This window comes from Lepidothrix coronata, unplaced genomic scaffold (genome assembly GCF_001604755.1).
Source record: "Lepidothrix coronata isolate B3197 unplaced genomic scaffold, Lepidothrix_coronata-1.0 Scaffold16, whole genome shotgun sequence".
NCBI lineage: Eukaryota > Metazoa > Chordata > Aves > Passeriformes > Pipridae > Lepidothrix > Lepidothrix coronata.
The window spans coordinates 5,163,824-5,180,674 of record NW_016690196.1 but is presented as its reverse complement, the minus strand read 5'-3'; the positions used below and the strand labels follow the sequence as shown (position 1 = coordinate 5,180,674).

The 16,851-nt window shown below is 36.8% G+C and overlaps 1 protein-coding gene across 1 annotated transcript in view; it reads right to left on the bottom strand.

Moving 5' to 3' along the window:
* BIRC6 (baculoviral IAP repeat containing 6) overlaps nt 1-16,851 on the bottom strand; it is a 171,501-nt gene that overhangs the window by 100,616 nt on the left and 54,034 nt on the right. The window contains exons 22-36 of the mRNA XM_017806694.1: nt 14,310-14,443; nt 13,044-13,190; nt 12,340-12,527; nt 11,388-11,702; nt 10,886-10,985; nt 10,203-10,417; nt 9,817-10,025; nt 9,164-9,510; nt 7,902-8,121; nt 6,843-6,976; nt 4,222-4,359; nt 3,355-3,482; nt 2,796-2,927; nt 703-918; nt 173-356 (exon numbers count right to left, since the gene is read on the bottom strand). Of these exons, the coding sequence (XP_017662183.1) occupies nt 173-356; nt 703-918; nt 2,796-2,927; nt 3,355-3,482; nt 4,222-4,359; nt 6,843-6,976; nt 7,902-8,121; nt 9,164-9,510; nt 9,817-10,025; nt 10,203-10,417; nt 10,886-10,985; nt 11,388-11,702; nt 12,340-12,527; nt 13,044-13,190; nt 14,310-14,443 (2,807 nt within the window). The remainder of the gene's footprint in view (nt 1-172; nt 357-702; nt 919-2,795; nt 2,928-3,354; nt 3,483-4,221; nt 4,360-6,842; nt 6,977-7,901; nt 8,122-9,163; nt 9,511-9,816; nt 10,026-10,202; nt 10,418-10,885; nt 10,986-11,387; nt 11,703-12,339; nt 12,528-13,043; nt 13,191-14,309; nt 14,444-16,851) is intronic.

The following is a 16,851-nucleotide window of genomic DNA, read 5'->3' as shown; positions in this document are numbered from 1 at the left end:
TTAAACTGCATTTTTACACACTAAACTAAATTTTATGATTTGCTTGTGGCTTTTTTTAATAGTCTTGTGTCAGCAGATTCTAATATAGTATTAAAAAAAGCCTCCTAAAACATTAAAGGAAAAAAGATTCAAGTGCAATGTACATTCTGAAAAATATGAACTTAAAACAAACCTGCTAGAATATCCTGTAGCATACAAGTCAGAGAATACTGAGCCCATGCTCCTCCCCAAGAGATGTCTCCTCTGTTAAAGTCAGTTCCAACAAGAAGCAGCAATAATCGTTCCAATTGAGTCTCATTTACAATCTCACATAAATGAATTGTTGGTCTTGTAGCGTTTGCAATTCTAGCAAGAACCTATAAAAAATACATATGCCTATTCATATTTAACCCTATGAAGTATAAAACAGCTTTAATTTTTATGATTATCAGATTTTGTTTACAAGTAAATTAGGTATTTTTACCAGCTCAAATTTTAGAATTTTGTAAGTGTAATTACACAAACATATTTTTTTAAAGTTGATTTTTCCAGGCAATTTTGAAGCCATCATATTCTAAGTTACACAAAAAGTGACAGATCAGAAAAACTTCCTCACCAAAAATTACTTCAAATTTTAATGCTGCAGCTAATTTTTACCATCAAGCAAGCAGAAAGCAGTAATAGAAAGCTAATTTAATGTGGTCACTACAGAGTTCTGTTTACCTTACAAACAAAAAGAAGTAAATCTGCATGACAAGTAAAGTCCATGGACAAGAGAAAGAGCGCCAGCTTTTGCACTACAGAAATACAGCGTTCATGGGCCAGTGTAAATGGAAGTGGTTCAATTTCTGGAGTTTCCTTTGTTGTTGATACTTCTGTATCTAAAGAAGAACGAGGCCATTCTGCAGTTCTACGCAAGCGTATTAAGTCCTTGAAGTGCTGCAGAAATTAAATTTGAAAGAACAGTTACATTTTAAAACTAACCTCTAAATCTTTTCCCAGTGAAGCAGTGATGCAGCAATAACAGTAAGTGTAAATCTTCTTAAGAAAATAAAAGAAAATCTAAAAATATTCGAGAATCTGGAATGGAATTCAGGCATTATTGGCAGAAATTTGCTTTGGCAGCGTGGTATCTCAGGTGACAAACTCAAAACCAAATCCAGTTGTGCACAAGTACCTTTATTAAGCCTTTATGTTTGCCGTAAAACATATTGCAAATATGTATTTTAGAAGTTTTTTTCATATTTCCACACCTGTACGTAAAGCTATGGTTACCATGAAGCAAACTGCATATAAAAATAGCTAATATGGAAATGCACCCTTACAAGAACACTGCCTTCTCAGTTCTTCACATTAGATAAATCATCAGTAATCTCTAAAATTCTTAATACTTCCATGGTACAAAATGTGCATTAGCCACCATAAATTGAACTAGTTTGATAGTGGATCAGAGTTCTAAACCACAACCTTTTGACAGAGGGCCTACAAATTTAAGGGAGAAAAGAAGGTGCTTTTATTAATCCTCTCATGCACCAAGGGCATACATTTAGCAGCTCAGCTCATGGTATCAGCTGCACTAGCAGTTATTAGATGACACAAATGCCTCTTACAATCTCACTTGAGAAAGAAGCTACTGAAGTAGACCGAAGAGCTATTTACTAACACAAAGGTTTCAGCTTTCTCCTAAATACAGTACATGTTTTAAATTACTCACAGCTTGTCATAACTGAAAGTGATTAGTAGGTGAAAGAGCAAAACCTGCATGAAACGTAGCTATCAAGTATATGGTAATACCATAACTAGAAGTTAAGAAATGGTAAGGGGAAATTCTTTAGTTCCACATGGTTTTTTGATGCAACACAGCTGCTATAAAGTGAAATTTAAATATCTGGACAGCATAGTTCAGCCAGTGGCTCAAGGGGGCCACCAGTGGATATAACCTGCTGGAATAAAGCAGAAGACAGTGCAGGAAAGAACAGCTCATGACAAGCATGGTTAGTGAAAACTTAGGGCTTATTTTTATGCTACTGTTTATTTTTTTTCCCATCTTTACTGGAAATTGTTGTAAGATTTCCCTTTAGATTGCCTGTAAGGTCCAACACTATAATCTCTTTCCATAGACCTACTTTCAGTCATCCTAACAGACATGAGTACTACTGAAACTAGTGAGTAAATATTTAAAGAGATATCTCAGTTTGGTAGCTAGAAAGATTTATACATTTTTTGTGTTCCTTGCAAAGTCCATATTGTCATCTCCAGAAATCCCTAAATTTCAGCACCTCATCTCATAATTCTTTAACTACTACATCCACACTCAGTACCTGGGGCTTACTGCAAGATGCCATAACTTAAGCAGCAAGTACTTTTAGGAAGCTATGAAGCTTATGAGAAAGTTCAAAAAACATTCTCAAAAGTAATATTTATTAGTTTGGGGAGACATAGGCATGATTATTTTCTCATTACTCAACCAGAAAAGCATCCAGAAGAGCATCAAGCATAAAAGCTAGCCATATAAAGTATTATTTTACGTTTTCATTGGTGCATGTCATCCAAAGTTTAATGACATGACTGGCATTCCCAAAGCTACAAGTTTATTAGTGATTTTGGCCACGACTACCTAAAAAACCCCTGCAGAAGGATAAACTATTTTTCACAGAGCAGTAAATTTCCAGATGGCTGCTGTTTTCAGTATTAGAATATACCTGATAGCAGCCATGATGAAACAACTTTTTATAGTAAGGTCAAAGTAGGACAAAAATGACTTTGCAGGAACAGGTCTTTTCACACAAAGGACAAGAAGTCAGTTACAATCATACCTTTGAAGTAGCCTGCTTTAGTTTTGCCTGTTCTACTAAAAGTTTGTATGATGATCCTTTGTTGCTTTGTATTTTCTCTTTTTCCATCTGTTCCACCAAAGCCTTCTGTTTTGCTTTTAATAAGTTAAGTTGCTAAAAGAAAATGTTAATAGGAATAAATGAAAACTTAAGCAATAAGATGTTAAAAGGATCAGTATATGTTCATATGATAGCAATCTTCAGTTTGAATTGTAACTTGAGCTTTTAAAATACTTTTAAATCACAGCTTAGGTACTTGCACTCAGGTGTACTCATATTTAGAAAGTACATTATATTTATTGTCTAATATGGGCCACAGAGTGCAACAGTACACTCCAACATTTGTTCTTCCAGTAGATCCCATGCCCCACGGTTTAAGACAAATGTCAAAGAAGTTAGGCAGCCTTTAGCTACAGAACCAGACCAATGCAAAAGCAAGGCTGAATGAGTCCCAAGGCCAAAGCTGTTCATTCTAGAAATGACAAATCCTGTAAATAATATATACTTATGTGAAAATAGCCACTACCGTGCTGGAAGTCACCTGTTTATGATGCACAAGCTGTTTTCTGATCTTTCGGGAATACAGTCTATCTAGGCTACTGTTGCCTTTAGTAGATCTGCTCAGACTCTGAGTGTGAAGGCTATTGTTTATAAAACTCCACTGGTTTCCTAAGGCAAATAGAAAAAAAAAAAAAGGATATATTAATCCATCTTATTAAATCTCGCTTAACTCCAGAGAAAAGTCTTTGTGTTTCGGCAATGGTTAGCATCTCAATAAACTAAATACTAGTGAAACAAACAAAATCTAACTCTCTTAGTGTTATGCAACTATCACCCCGACAGTAATATTTCTGTGTGATTTTAAAATGCAGTGGTACCATGTTGTTTTCATTATTCTTAAAACATATATGGAGGTTAGCAAGACTGTCCTAAATAAAAATATCTGAACACCTTCATAACATAAAAACTTTATGTTTTTATTTTTAGAAAAGATGTTCAAAGAAAACCATACCTAATCAGCACAATAACAACAACAAACCAAACAAAAAATGCATTTAAAAATACTGGATACAAATACCAAAACAGTATGAAGTCATACTGTTGCCCTTTCTAACACTACAAGTGTCTCAACTCTCTCAGTTGTATAGGCCACAGCCACAGGACAATATACAGACATTTTATAACCCAAAAATCTATCCTGCTTTTTTTTTCCTTAAAAAAAATGAAAGAAATTGTATTTTTAATGAGAAGGGAATTCAAAGAAGCAGATAAGAGTGCAAATAAAATTATCATAAAATCCATTTTTAAAATCTCATTTTTCAAGTGAATTGAAAATACATTTTTAGTATTTGAACAGTTCCTAAAGCAATACTCATAGAAGCAAGTTTTGATAATAAGTGTGATATACCTGTCAAAAATCGTTCTCTCTCTTTTCCATTCAGAGGTTTCTTGGCCGTGGCTGCTTCATCTTCAACAGTAGCTACATAATCCAGTAGTCTGGACACCAGCATTACAACCCAACTGATCATGGGAATGTCTAAAACTCCTTCAAAATAAACAGATTTGAGAGCCTTAATTTGAAGCCATAATAAACTTCACACATACTTTACTAGGCCACTTCCCTCTCTTTTTTTTTTTTTTAAGAGGATAAGAATCTGAGCACTCAAAAATGAGGGGAAAAACCAAACATTCAGCATAAAACTTAGATGCAAAACAAAATGTCACTGTTCTCTTAGTTTGATGAAGTCAGAAGTCAAAAGCCTCATCTCTACTATTCAAGTTAAAAATTAAGCAGCATTTTTTCGAAAAAGTCAAAAACTATATGTCTAAATTTCCTAAATACAAAATGCACGACAGTTATTTGCATTAAAGCACATAAACTAGATGTCTCAAATTCCATAGTGTGAAATTCCTCCATCAACCAGGGTTTCAACAAGGCAGTTACAACCGTGCACGCAAATACCTTAAGTTTTATTCCCTTATTAGTGTATTTCCATGTAGCCACTTGAATAAGATGCAGGAAAGCCAAGACTGAGTTCAGACTAGATCAATAACGCTGATGGCATTAACGACTGGCTATTGCCTACTCCAGTCCCACACTTCAAATGCCGTGTTTTTGTATGGGTAGAAGGGAAAAAACCAGATCTTGCACATTGTTCAAGAGAAATCTTTGTGTGTGTGGAAAAGTCTAAATGAACAGTTCTAAAGTGAACTCATGAGTGCTCAACAAAGACCAGAAACCTACAAATAATGACCACTTAATTACAGTCATTATGCAAATAGCATACTTCTACATAATGTCAATACAGCAAGGACACCAGCACTAGAGGTTTAATGCACATTTTCATATCTGCGCAGCGTGCCGAGCCACGTTTAACTACACTGTGCTTTTCATGCACTGACTTCAAAAAACTCTAATTAACTCAAACTATTATTAAGTCCAGACCAAACAAGAAAACTAAGGCACAGAAACGACTTGTCCAAAATCACATGTAGCTGGCATCCAAGCAATAGGATGCAGCCCAACCTGTTAATTCCAGTTTCCTGACCACACTGACAGAAAACAGCCCACCCCAAGCAGGCAGAGGAAGAACCCGAACAGGTAGGTCCATAACAGGACCTGAACAGGAACAGGTCTAAATTGCAAGAACAGAAATGAGTAGCAGTGGTGACCACTACACACCTTTCTAGTTGGCAGAATAAAAAGAAAGGAGCCTGCTGCAGAGTGAAGTACATACCTTTTCATACTTGACTTTAAACAAGAGTATTTCTTTTCATATCTCACCAAAAAAAAAAAAAAAAAGAAATTCTCAACTTCTCTTCCTCCAAGTGTCTCTCAAACTTTTCAACTTCTTTCCACCCACAACACTCACCTCTCGCTCTGATTGTCCTGTGTTTTTTGACTTTTTCCCCGACAAGTTTTCACCCTCTGACCCTTAGTTATGTGTGATAGTTCTCAAACAGGAATTTCTTCTGCCATACCTGATGCTTCCACCACACATAATATTGCCCTAGTACTCACCTGTACTGTCCAGGAGGAAGGAAGCTGGAAGACCAGCAAACAAAGCTCTGAAGTATCAGTTACCTCTGCTTCCTAAAGTCCTCCATGAGGACAACTAGTAAGGCAAGAGCTATGAAAGGAATTGGAAGCTGTGGGGAGAGTGCAAACAGAGGTAGAGGAGATGTAAGCTTGGGTTTGCCTCAAACTAGTTAGAGACTATAGCAGGATATGGCCATGATAGAGAAAGTACAGGGTAGACCAGTGGAAAGCAATAGGACAGCTTCTGACACCAGCTGTATGTTTGTTTACATCAGGAGACAAAGTAAAAGTAAGGACAGAGTCTCAGCTGGTATCTACAGACTTCACAAGGCTAAGAATTTTAAACAATGTATCTTCTGTGAGGCTCCGCTACATATACATTACAAATGAAGTAGCCTACAGTGTGATGTTTTTAAAAGTAAGACTTTGGTTCAACCTCAGGGTGGTTAAGAAAACACCAAAGAAAATTGAGTTCGAAGACTATAATTTCAGTAATTTTTTTGGGGTCAAAAAAATGTAAATTCCTCATAATCACCAAAAAAAACCCCAAACTCTATGTAGCTTGCAGAAACCATGTAGATACACCTAACAAAGTTGTCTTCATATCTGTGTTTCACCTCAAAAGCTTGAAACTTAGAAAGGATCTCATGAACAAAAAGGAGTATTTCTTTCCAAAATGTTAAATTCCAAAGTCACTAGAGCCACTAGAGCTGTCTACACATTGGATGCTCCCCACACTCTGTCAAAGCTTCCTAACTGAACTAAAATCAATCAAATAGATTTTGCTCAGATTTAAATGGGATGGGGGAGGAATCTCTTTGACCACCTAAAGAACAAGAAGATTCATCACATTTTGAAAAACAACTGTGTTTTGGAAATATAAGTAAACAAGCAATTTCTTCTTTTATTACACCAAAACCTGTGAGTTAGTCTCTCAATTTTCTAGCTTACAATTAATATGAAAATAGTTTCCCAAATTAGAGGGCTACCTTCAGTTCTTCTGTGCACAGGTAAATGAGGTTGCAGTGGTGACAGCAGGTTATCCAGGAGATTAAGTAAACTTTCTAAAACACCACTGTTGCTAAGCGATCTTTGGCCAATGCAAGAAAGCAACATGAAGACCCTAAAAATAAAATTTACATATTTAAGATTTTATCTCCTTTTCAGATTCAGTAATATTCTGAAACACCCCTTACAGAACAATATCGTCCTAGTCTTTCATCTGAGACACAGATTGCTACAGAAAGCAGTACTGAGGCCCAGCAAGTGAACTGGATTTCACATCCTACTGTTTAAAGTTTAATGCAGCATTTTAGGGTGAACATTTTCTCTTTCACCCTCAAGAGGCCAGCAGAGCCTTCCACACCCAAAACAAGATCTCATCCATTTCATTTGCTATTACATATTACTGAATAGCTGGGACAGATAATTAAATCCATGTATTCTTATATCCTTGAATTAATTAATTTTAAAAAAATATGAAAATATAAATGTTGCTGTCCAAAGAAGGCAGAAAGCCACAAAACAGCAACTATGTCTGATTAAAACAAAATGCTAATGTTTAAAATATCAAAGACCTCAATCAATAATCTGAAATAACCAATACATCTAACATTCAGTGCTCAACTCTACACATGCTTCTCTTATCTCAGTGTAATCTTTTGCATTAAATGCTAACAGTGTGCCTTCCAGTCTCAATCCTACTTCCAAATGCAGTAGAAGAGCAGCTCTATGATGAGGGTACATTTAAACTTGATAAAGGAGGACGCCAGTTTTGACACTTGGGAGCAATCCTGCTAGGTATGTAAAGATCTCCAAGTAAGGAAAACCAGGAACTTATTGTAGTGCAAGCACCAAATAGGTGAAATAAATAACTGCAATCAGACATTTATCGTTTGTAATACTTTTTTGGGTCTATTTCTTAAATCAATGAAAATGATGGATAAGTATCCTTCAGTCATATTTTGTCAATTCCAATGTTAAGTTATGAACAACAAAATTACTTCAGTGATCCACAGGTAACTTATCAATATACACTTATATCTTACCTGTCCTGTGGGAAAATGAGAAGTTGTTCTGAATTGTATAGTTCCTGCAGTACATTCGAGAGAAACTGACCCCACCACCTTTCTCCTCCACAGAGCTGAACAAGCAGAAGGCCAGTATGCAATCGTATCTTTGGGGTTCCACTAATACACAGGTGTTTAAATAACTCTTCACAAGCTTGAGCATGAAAAGTACTTTGCAGAACCACAGGAACCGAGTGTCCTTTAAGAAAAAAGAGCAACTATGTTTAAAGAAACAGTGACTCGAAAACACAGCAACAAAAAGTTTGCAGTAAGGTTTTTAAATGACTAGGATTTGACTAAATGGTACAGGAGGAAAGGAGGGAATACATGGGGAGATGGTAATTTGCAGGTAACTCAAAGACCAGGCCATTTGGTCAAAACCAAATCAATTCCATGTCAGTGGAAATACCCTCCACCCCGAGTCTACACAAAGCAAAAACCAAACCATCACCCCACTTAAGAACAAACTGGCACAGAAAATTACAAGACAGCAAAAAAAGCAAAAAGAAAACTAAATCAAAACAAAAAACCCACTACTCCTACTAAGACTTTTCAATTTCAATTCTCCAAGAATTCTTTCAATGACAAGCTTAGGAGATAAAAATCTTTACTGGATATTAAAAAATCATGAACTGAGTAGGGATACTGGTTTTATGAATTCCCCACCCCCATCTTCCTCGAGGCAATTTCTGCTTCCCCTGCCCACTTCTAACTGCCTAATCAATCTCCAGTGCTGCAAATGCTTCAATGCTTACAGATTCTTCCACAAGGTGATTCTACTTATGAAAACAACATGACTCTTCTGCCTGAGCAGTTTTTTGTTACTTCAGCAAACTGGATCAGCCCACAGAAGGATCACGTGACTATCTGAACAAAGGAATATGCAGCCAGGACTACAGAAGAGGGAGAAGGACCTCGACACCTTCTATACTTTTTGGGAAGTGGTTAAGTCAGCTTGGTGCCACTGATGAAACTGAACACTTATGTTACCAGCCACTAAAATCATAGTAGATGTAGCTTTGAGCAACCTGCCTAGTAGATGTCCCTGCCCATCGCAGGGTGTTGGAGCTAGATGGTCTTTAACATCCCTTCCAACTCAAATGCAATTATACATTTCTATGATTCTACATCTAAATATAGTTCAAAAGATTTACAGTAGGGAAGTATAGCTCAAGAAATAGAAATACTTGTAAATTGTTTCTAAAACATGACAAAAAATAAAACCTCAAAAAAATACTAACCATTGGAAGAATGAAGCAAACTAAGCAAAGTATCCAGTAAGTATCTAATGATGGTGCGTAACTGTTCTGTGGATGACATCTGAATCAACTCTTTTGGATCAGATTGCTCCTTGAGAGTTTTCCTGCTTGCACCTAAAGCTACTTTGAGCCTCTGAACAGCATGGTGAGCCAAGTTGAGTTGAAGCTGTAGCTGAATGCAATCCTGGTAAGCAGAAAATACTCTGCTATCTTCTTCTACTGCCTTGTCTGGCTTTCTCAAAAAGTACTGGGCATTGTTAGCACTATTGAGTGGTGGCAGGTCAATACTCTGCAGAAGAATTTCTAACCGATGACAGGCCAAATTGTACCTAAAGGGAAATATTCGAAAAACACAATTCAATACACATTAGCAAACAGCAATATATTTGACAGTCACCCTGCCAGAAGATAGCTTCTGATCCATTTTGAATGCACTGTTAAAACAGACACTGAAAAAAAAATACAGTGCAGTCTTTGTTACTGCTACAAAGATATTCACTGCAACAACCCTACAACACAGGCAGAGTTTTCTTTGCTCTGAAGAATATAATGGGAAGAAAAAAGATCTGTAACATGATTACATCCCAGTGTTTTCCATCAGAATAACTAGTAAATACCCATTTTTCCCTTCTAACCTGCACTGTATGTCTTCTTGCAGTGCAACCATCATCGCCAAATGCTGGTCAATTTCAGGCTGATTTGCAGCTTCACCTTCTCCTCTGAGGGGATCGTGCATTAGTTTCAGCTCATTTTCAAAGGGTAATATATAGGTGTGGCCATAGTAAAAGCCTAATGGGATTTTTGCTCTGGCGTTTGTGCTGCCGTAGCGACCAATAACAGTGATCTGAAAGAGAACGCAACTGCCTTGTAACACAATTGTAAGGAAACAGGTGAAATATACACCAAGTCAAAAACACATCAAAAGGTTATAGCCAAGTAAAGTTTGTTCTGAAGAGAGCTTAAGTTCACATAGTAATAAATGTCAAGACTTTAAAAGATAGAGTAGGCAGTTTGTTTTTACCTTCATAAACCTGCAAACTGGAGGTGGCAACAAGTCATGTAAAATAAGTGAGTGCGTGCTAATGTCAGTAGCAACTACCAGTCGCCTCCCATCCACTTCTTCTCCTAAAGTCCAGATGTCAATTGACAAAGAAGCCAAATCTCCACAAGTGGGAATCAATACATCCGTCAGTAATATAGGTCTTCCAAAATCCAAGGTCACGAATCTTCTTGCTCCTAGAGGAAAAACACAGAGTTGCCTAAAATACCAGTGTATGCTAACCAGTGAAGAGATGCTACTTCTCCAACCATAAAGCCATTTTTTATATATTGTTTAAAAGGTATATTTGTATATTTGAGGCTAAAAACACCTGCTCCATCTCAGAAACTCTCACTACAGCTTGCACACTTGGAGAAGAAAATTCTGGCTTCAACTTAATGAACTTTTTTTGCTTTTTATGCACTATTTCAGAACAGGTGCTTTGTCCAGAGAACCAACATATTCCCCAAGCCCCCAGGATTTTTCAACTGTCACCAAATGCTGGGTCTTAAACCTCCAGATATGACAGAATATAAACTGAGAAATATCTTTTCTCTGAAAAGCCAAGTGAGACTGTAGCTAAGCAACTTACGTAAGGCCCCAGAAAATATTCCATTTCTTAATAGAAAATGTGTCAAAATAATTATTAGGAATTGTGGTTTTACCTGAGTGCATTCGCTCTATAATAATTGACTGATGAGGTGGAGGTTGAAGAAAGTGTGAAGCGTGAGATATTGCAAGAGCAAGACCAGATCCAAGTGGATTCTGAAGAGTGCAAAAACATCAGTAAAATTAAGTGATTAAAATCTACGCATTTATAATGAGCTGTTCTCTACAAAAGACTGTAAGAAAACCTCTTGTGATTTAAATATGTACAATTTTGACAACACCTCACTACATTTAGATCTGAGCATGAACCATCAAAATATATTCAAAGAATTAGTAACTCCTTATACAGTTAAGATAGCTCTAATTAAGAGAAACCATTCGAGGTACTATAACATATTTTGCTTCCTTAAGTCCTTTTCATATTGTCTAAATTTAGTGATATAGTTTTCACATCTCACCCAAATTAACGTGTATTTACTAGCACTCAAGTACAAATTAAGACCCTGGTAATGCTTACAGTATCTTGTTTCTCTGAGAAAAATAAATGAAAATAATTACCGTTCTAGACTTGCTTGTATTTTTGTTATGTGCTGCAAGGTTAACTGTTGGGGGGTCAATGACTGAACCAGGGAAAAGTTGAGCAAGCTCGGCACTAATAACAGCAGAAACTGCTTCATTAGGTGGAGTCAAAGGTGGAGTCATGAAGAGAGGAGTTGTTTTTGGTGTGGGTGGAATGACATCTGAAGGATGAATGAAGAACCCTGGGGCTGCTACTGGATTAGAAGGCACAGAGTTGTGAACAGGACCAACTGCTGATGCTGCTGCTGCCGCTGCTGCTGTTGTCTGATGTAATTTTGCTTCCAGTTTAGCTTTCTGTGGGGAAAATGAAAGCAGAGTATGTAGCAGATAATACTGCTTGTGAACACAGGAGTAGTACTGAGCCACTAATTCAACTTCTTTATACAACTAGATTTAATAAACCTAAGCTCCTTTCAACATAGCCATGTTAGATGTCCAACTACAAGCTGAAAAATTAAACTCTATTTAATTTGACTCACTTGCTGAGGAACATGAGTAATCAACTGGAGTAATCAAAAAAATAATAAAACCCCTACCACTGATCAGCAAAGTAGAGCCGACACAGCCAAGCCTCATACTGACAACGGCTTTATGACTGGTACTTTGCTGTGTCAGCAACGGTCCTTTTCATTTCAGTGGGCTTTTTCAAATTCGGACTGATATACTTACACATTAAGACTTAGTTTTGACTACAAACTCCCAACCCACCCTCAAAATACACAAAAAACAAGTCTGAAAGACCAAAGCAGCATGGGAGACACTCTCAGCACTTTGTTTAATAACAGTGATCCAGAGTGCAGAGCTGTTCCTTCCTCAAATACACTATGGAGAAAAAAAGAAGAAAAAAAAAAAAGGCAACTAGCTTTGCAACTACTTTGTCAGCTTTCGAAGTTTAGAGACAGCACTAAAATATAGCCAAATAGCCTCCAACCTGTTGCTGAAGCTTCAAAAGCTGCTGCTGTTTCTCTTGCAGCACCTGGAGCTGTTGCTCGGCTGAGGCCATTGCATGAGAGAGAGACTGCAAAGCTACCTGGGCTGCTGAACTCAGTGCTGTCGAGGCTTCCCCAACCGTTCCAGAAGAGAGGCCACCAACTGCTGGGGTAACCCCAAAGGTACTCACTGGCATGAAACAAACAAAACAAAACAAAACATGTATGTAGAAATTGTAAAACATTCAATTACTTATTAATTGTTCAGAGCAATGTAAAAACGAGAAATATCTCCTTTTATCCAGTTCTTGCTATAAAGTAATATCATCTTGATTTACAAAGTATATGGCTTATAGACTATAAGCACACTGGTCATCCATGCAACACTTGGACTACAGAAAAGCCACCTCATGCTCCGGAATTCTTCCATCACATAAGGTTGTAAGGTAAAGATGCAAGCTTGTATGTTATACTCTCCGACAGAAACAAATTGATTCAAATTAATAAATTTTTAATCCAGTTTGTTTGTTAAGCTCCAAGAAGTTTAACTTCACATATAGCAACTACTTAAAAAACCCATGTACAAACAAAACATTTCAACACTTGCAAAACTACAGGCAATCTGTTTGTCAAACTGTTTTTATGTCCAATGAAAAATATATTGTGGAACAACGTTAAGTAGAAAAAAAAGAAAAATTGTATATACCAGTAAACGTACTTGCATCGTCCCTTTCTATTCTAGTTCCATCACTAGTTGAAACACAGGTAAAGTGCAGAGGTTCAACTTCCAGAAGTCCAGTAAGGGAAGTAAAACTACCTTCAGCAGCTGCACAGCTACCTATTTTCCCATTTCCTGAAAGAGAAACATGTATCTGCATAATCAGGCAATGTTTTCTTGATAGCAACATTTCAAGTCAAGAAGTGTTGAAAGGGACAGCTAAACATAATCTACATATTTTATTAGTTCATGTTGTGGAACAAAAACCTTAACATTATCACATCCACAACGTAAACCGAAGTGTATTTTAAAAAGGATAATGCTGCCAAATCTTAACAGAGTATATTAATAAGTCAAACTATCAAATGTGACAGCAGAAATGTAGTCTAACCTTCTTAATTCCAGAAATAAATTATACATGGATGCTCTATTCTTTCTACATTGAAAGCAAATTAGCTCGCAAAAATACATTGATGTTACTACAAAGGAAGAGGAAGAAACTGTCAGACCAACTAAGATCATACACCAATTTAGAATAAAAACTAGACTGTTAATCAATTTCCTAAGAAGTTCACACAGTTGTATGGAGGGAGACATGGGAAGGAGAAGGACAATAGTATACAAGAAAAGGAAAGGAGTCACTATGAAGGATAAATACGCTTGCTGTAAAAAGAATTTCCTGACAGGTAAAAATTATCTAATTCTTTGGACATTCCATGGCCTAAAGGTTCACTTACAAACTAACCTGAGAGGATAGATACAAATATGCTTTTAAGGTATTTTAATGCCTCTGAAGCAGAAAAAATACCCATCAAACATGTAATATGTAAGTAGAGGAATGCCATATAGCAGCTTCCCAACTTCGGGAAAATTCATTTAGGTTTCCCTACCTCCGTAAGTGTTGCTAGTCTAAATGAATAACACATCTCAAGGAAGCTACTCCATAGAGGTGACAGATGCTTACTAGATGACTCTGACCCAGGGAATGAGAGTAGCCTTTCTGTTTTATCTCTACCCTTAGATACTCTACAGGGTAAGAAAATAACAGATTCCAGAAAGAGACTTTTTCCCTTGCCCTAAGGCCACAGGAAATGTAGAAGATATCAGGAAGCAAGAGACTATCTTGAACTTCAGCTTGGCTGCACAGCTATGAAACAGATGGGAAGTATAAAACCAAATCTTCACCGAGGGAAAACAGTATAACAGAGAGATTTATCAGCTCTTCCACAATAGATTACTGCTAAACATACGTACCTGACAGAACATCAGACAAATCGATTTCATCTGACTGTACTCCAATGCTGCTGTTGTATACATTTTTACAAGATGAGCCACATATTTCCAGATCAAACAGAACTGGATCAAAAGGTGAACTATATAATCCATATCTGAAAATGGAGTAAGACAAACAGCACTATTCAAACAATAAGAATTCATATAAAATAATTTACAGAAAAAGGCCAAGTATTTCATCACCAGGATTTATTATGTTCTAAACTATTCATTTGACGTATCTTAGAAATTATCATTTACTTATACTTCATTAAACTAATTTATTAGATGGCCTTTTCAAACAGTTTATCATGCTAAACAGGTAACTCTTTGTTACTAAATAGTTTTGAAGATGTAGTCCTGGAAACATGATGCACAATCACACTCAGACATGGAAACTAGAACTACAAGCCTTAGACAATTAGCCACAATACACATGCCTGCACATGGTAAATCAGACATTTGTCTGAAGTCAATAAAAGCACAGTACCGTTCCAAAACAGCAAAAGAAATTCCACCTCAGCTTGTTCTTCCAGCTGAAGCAAAAATTTAAAAGGAAATGCTGCTAGGCATACCAATCAACGCTTGCAATAAATATCTCAACAGAAGAAAACTTGTAACATTTACTCTGGCAGTGCTGCAGGGGAAAACATAGAACCATCACTCAGGTAAGAGGGTGGTCCCAAATCAATTAAGGTTTTATAAGCCAAGAAAAAGGAAAATCCAAAGTAGTATCAAAATCAGTGTTGGTTTGTTGGCTTTTTTTTGTTGTTTTTTTGTTTTGGTTTGGTTTTGGGGGTTTTTTGTTTGTTTGTTTTGTTTGTTTTTGTTTTGTTTGCATTTGTTTGGTTTTGTGTACCAATACCTATTACCAGCAACTGACAAGAGGAAAAAAATGGAAATCAGGCCAAATTATTAAGCAGGAAAGAAAGAACACCTGTGTAGGTAAAAAAGTGAGAAACAAGACTCTGCACCTTGACTGGCAAGAGACAGAAGAAATATGAAATATTTCCACAAACACACCAGCAGGGACAGTAAGTTCTTCTGCCTTTTCCCTCTGCCTCCAAGCAGTTTCTTCTTTTCTTTAGCAAGTGAGGAAAGACCCCAACAGGGGGCTGAGAAGGCTGGAGTGTTTACATGTCTTTTTTGATCAGGTAGTCACAAATGTGTAAATGTCTACACAAATACAACACCAGCAGCAAGGCAGAACAGATACCAGACTTCTGTGAATGTTAAAATGTTTCCACATTAGCTCAATGTTTTTTTGCCACAAAATACTATGACTGTAATTAGTCAGAAAATGATGAATGATGTTACAAAAGGGCAATAATTGCTACAGATCATGTGAGAATTACAGTTCAACCCATTTCATGTACATTTCCCAACCAAGTTACTTACAAAGTAGCAAATTTAAGATGACAACTTTATACTAAGAACAACACAAAAGAGACTTGGTTGCTCACTACAAGCATGCATTGGACAGGACCAGTGCATAGGGCACATCTGACAAGACTGACCTGTTAGCTGCCTGACCCTGTTTCATAAGCAAAGTGGCCACTAAAGCACACAAAAATGCTCAAAATTCAGTGGGGTACCTTCACAGCCTGTTTTACACCTCAGATTTACAAATTCAATAAATAGGTCAGCTCAACACTAATACAATACTTGCATGATTTAAATGAAGAGTTTGAGCGTTAAATACATTCTGTCCAACCCAGATTAGCTGGTTGGAGCATGGTGCTAATAATGCAAGGTCAAGGGTTTGATCCCCATATGGACCATTCATTTAAGATACGGATTTGATGATCCTTGCAGGTTCCTTCCAACTCAGAATATTCTGTGATTTCAGAAAGCATAGCGCCTTTTACCCATCCTTCAGCTGGAATGATCGGGTTCACAGTTTTAAGCTGCATTAGCAACACTTTTCTCAAAAGATTATAGAAGTTACATAAACAAAAAACCAAAGAATGAATCAACAATGTCATGTAAAAACCCATCACCCTATTCAACTGTGCAGTAATGAATACAAAGTATGCAAAATGCCTCTTCCACTTAACTCCTCAGAACATGCAACTGGAGTAATGTCTAAGATTTTGTGTATCACAATACAAAGAAGATAAGGACCAAAGAAAACAGCTCAAGGAAATGCTTTAAGAATGACTACAGATCTGGAGAACACAATCCAGATACAAACAAACCCTGGACATCCAAAATTTTTAAGAATGAAACAATCTGCTCTCCATTGCCAATGTGCCAAACTGGACAACACAAGCACTAAAAGGCTTTAGTTGCAGCAGGAGAGATTTCAGATTAGATGTGAGCAGGAGACAGTTCAAGTGTTAATGATAAGAATAATTAAGCCGTGTAACACCTTACAATATTTAGAATATTTAAATTCCACCACTACTCGAATCGGGTACTTTTAAGAACAAGTTGGAAAAATTTTGTCAGATTTGTTAGAGACAAATCAACCTGCTTTGTTGTAAGACAGCCTAAAATACTGTCTGAAATCCCTTTTTTGGTT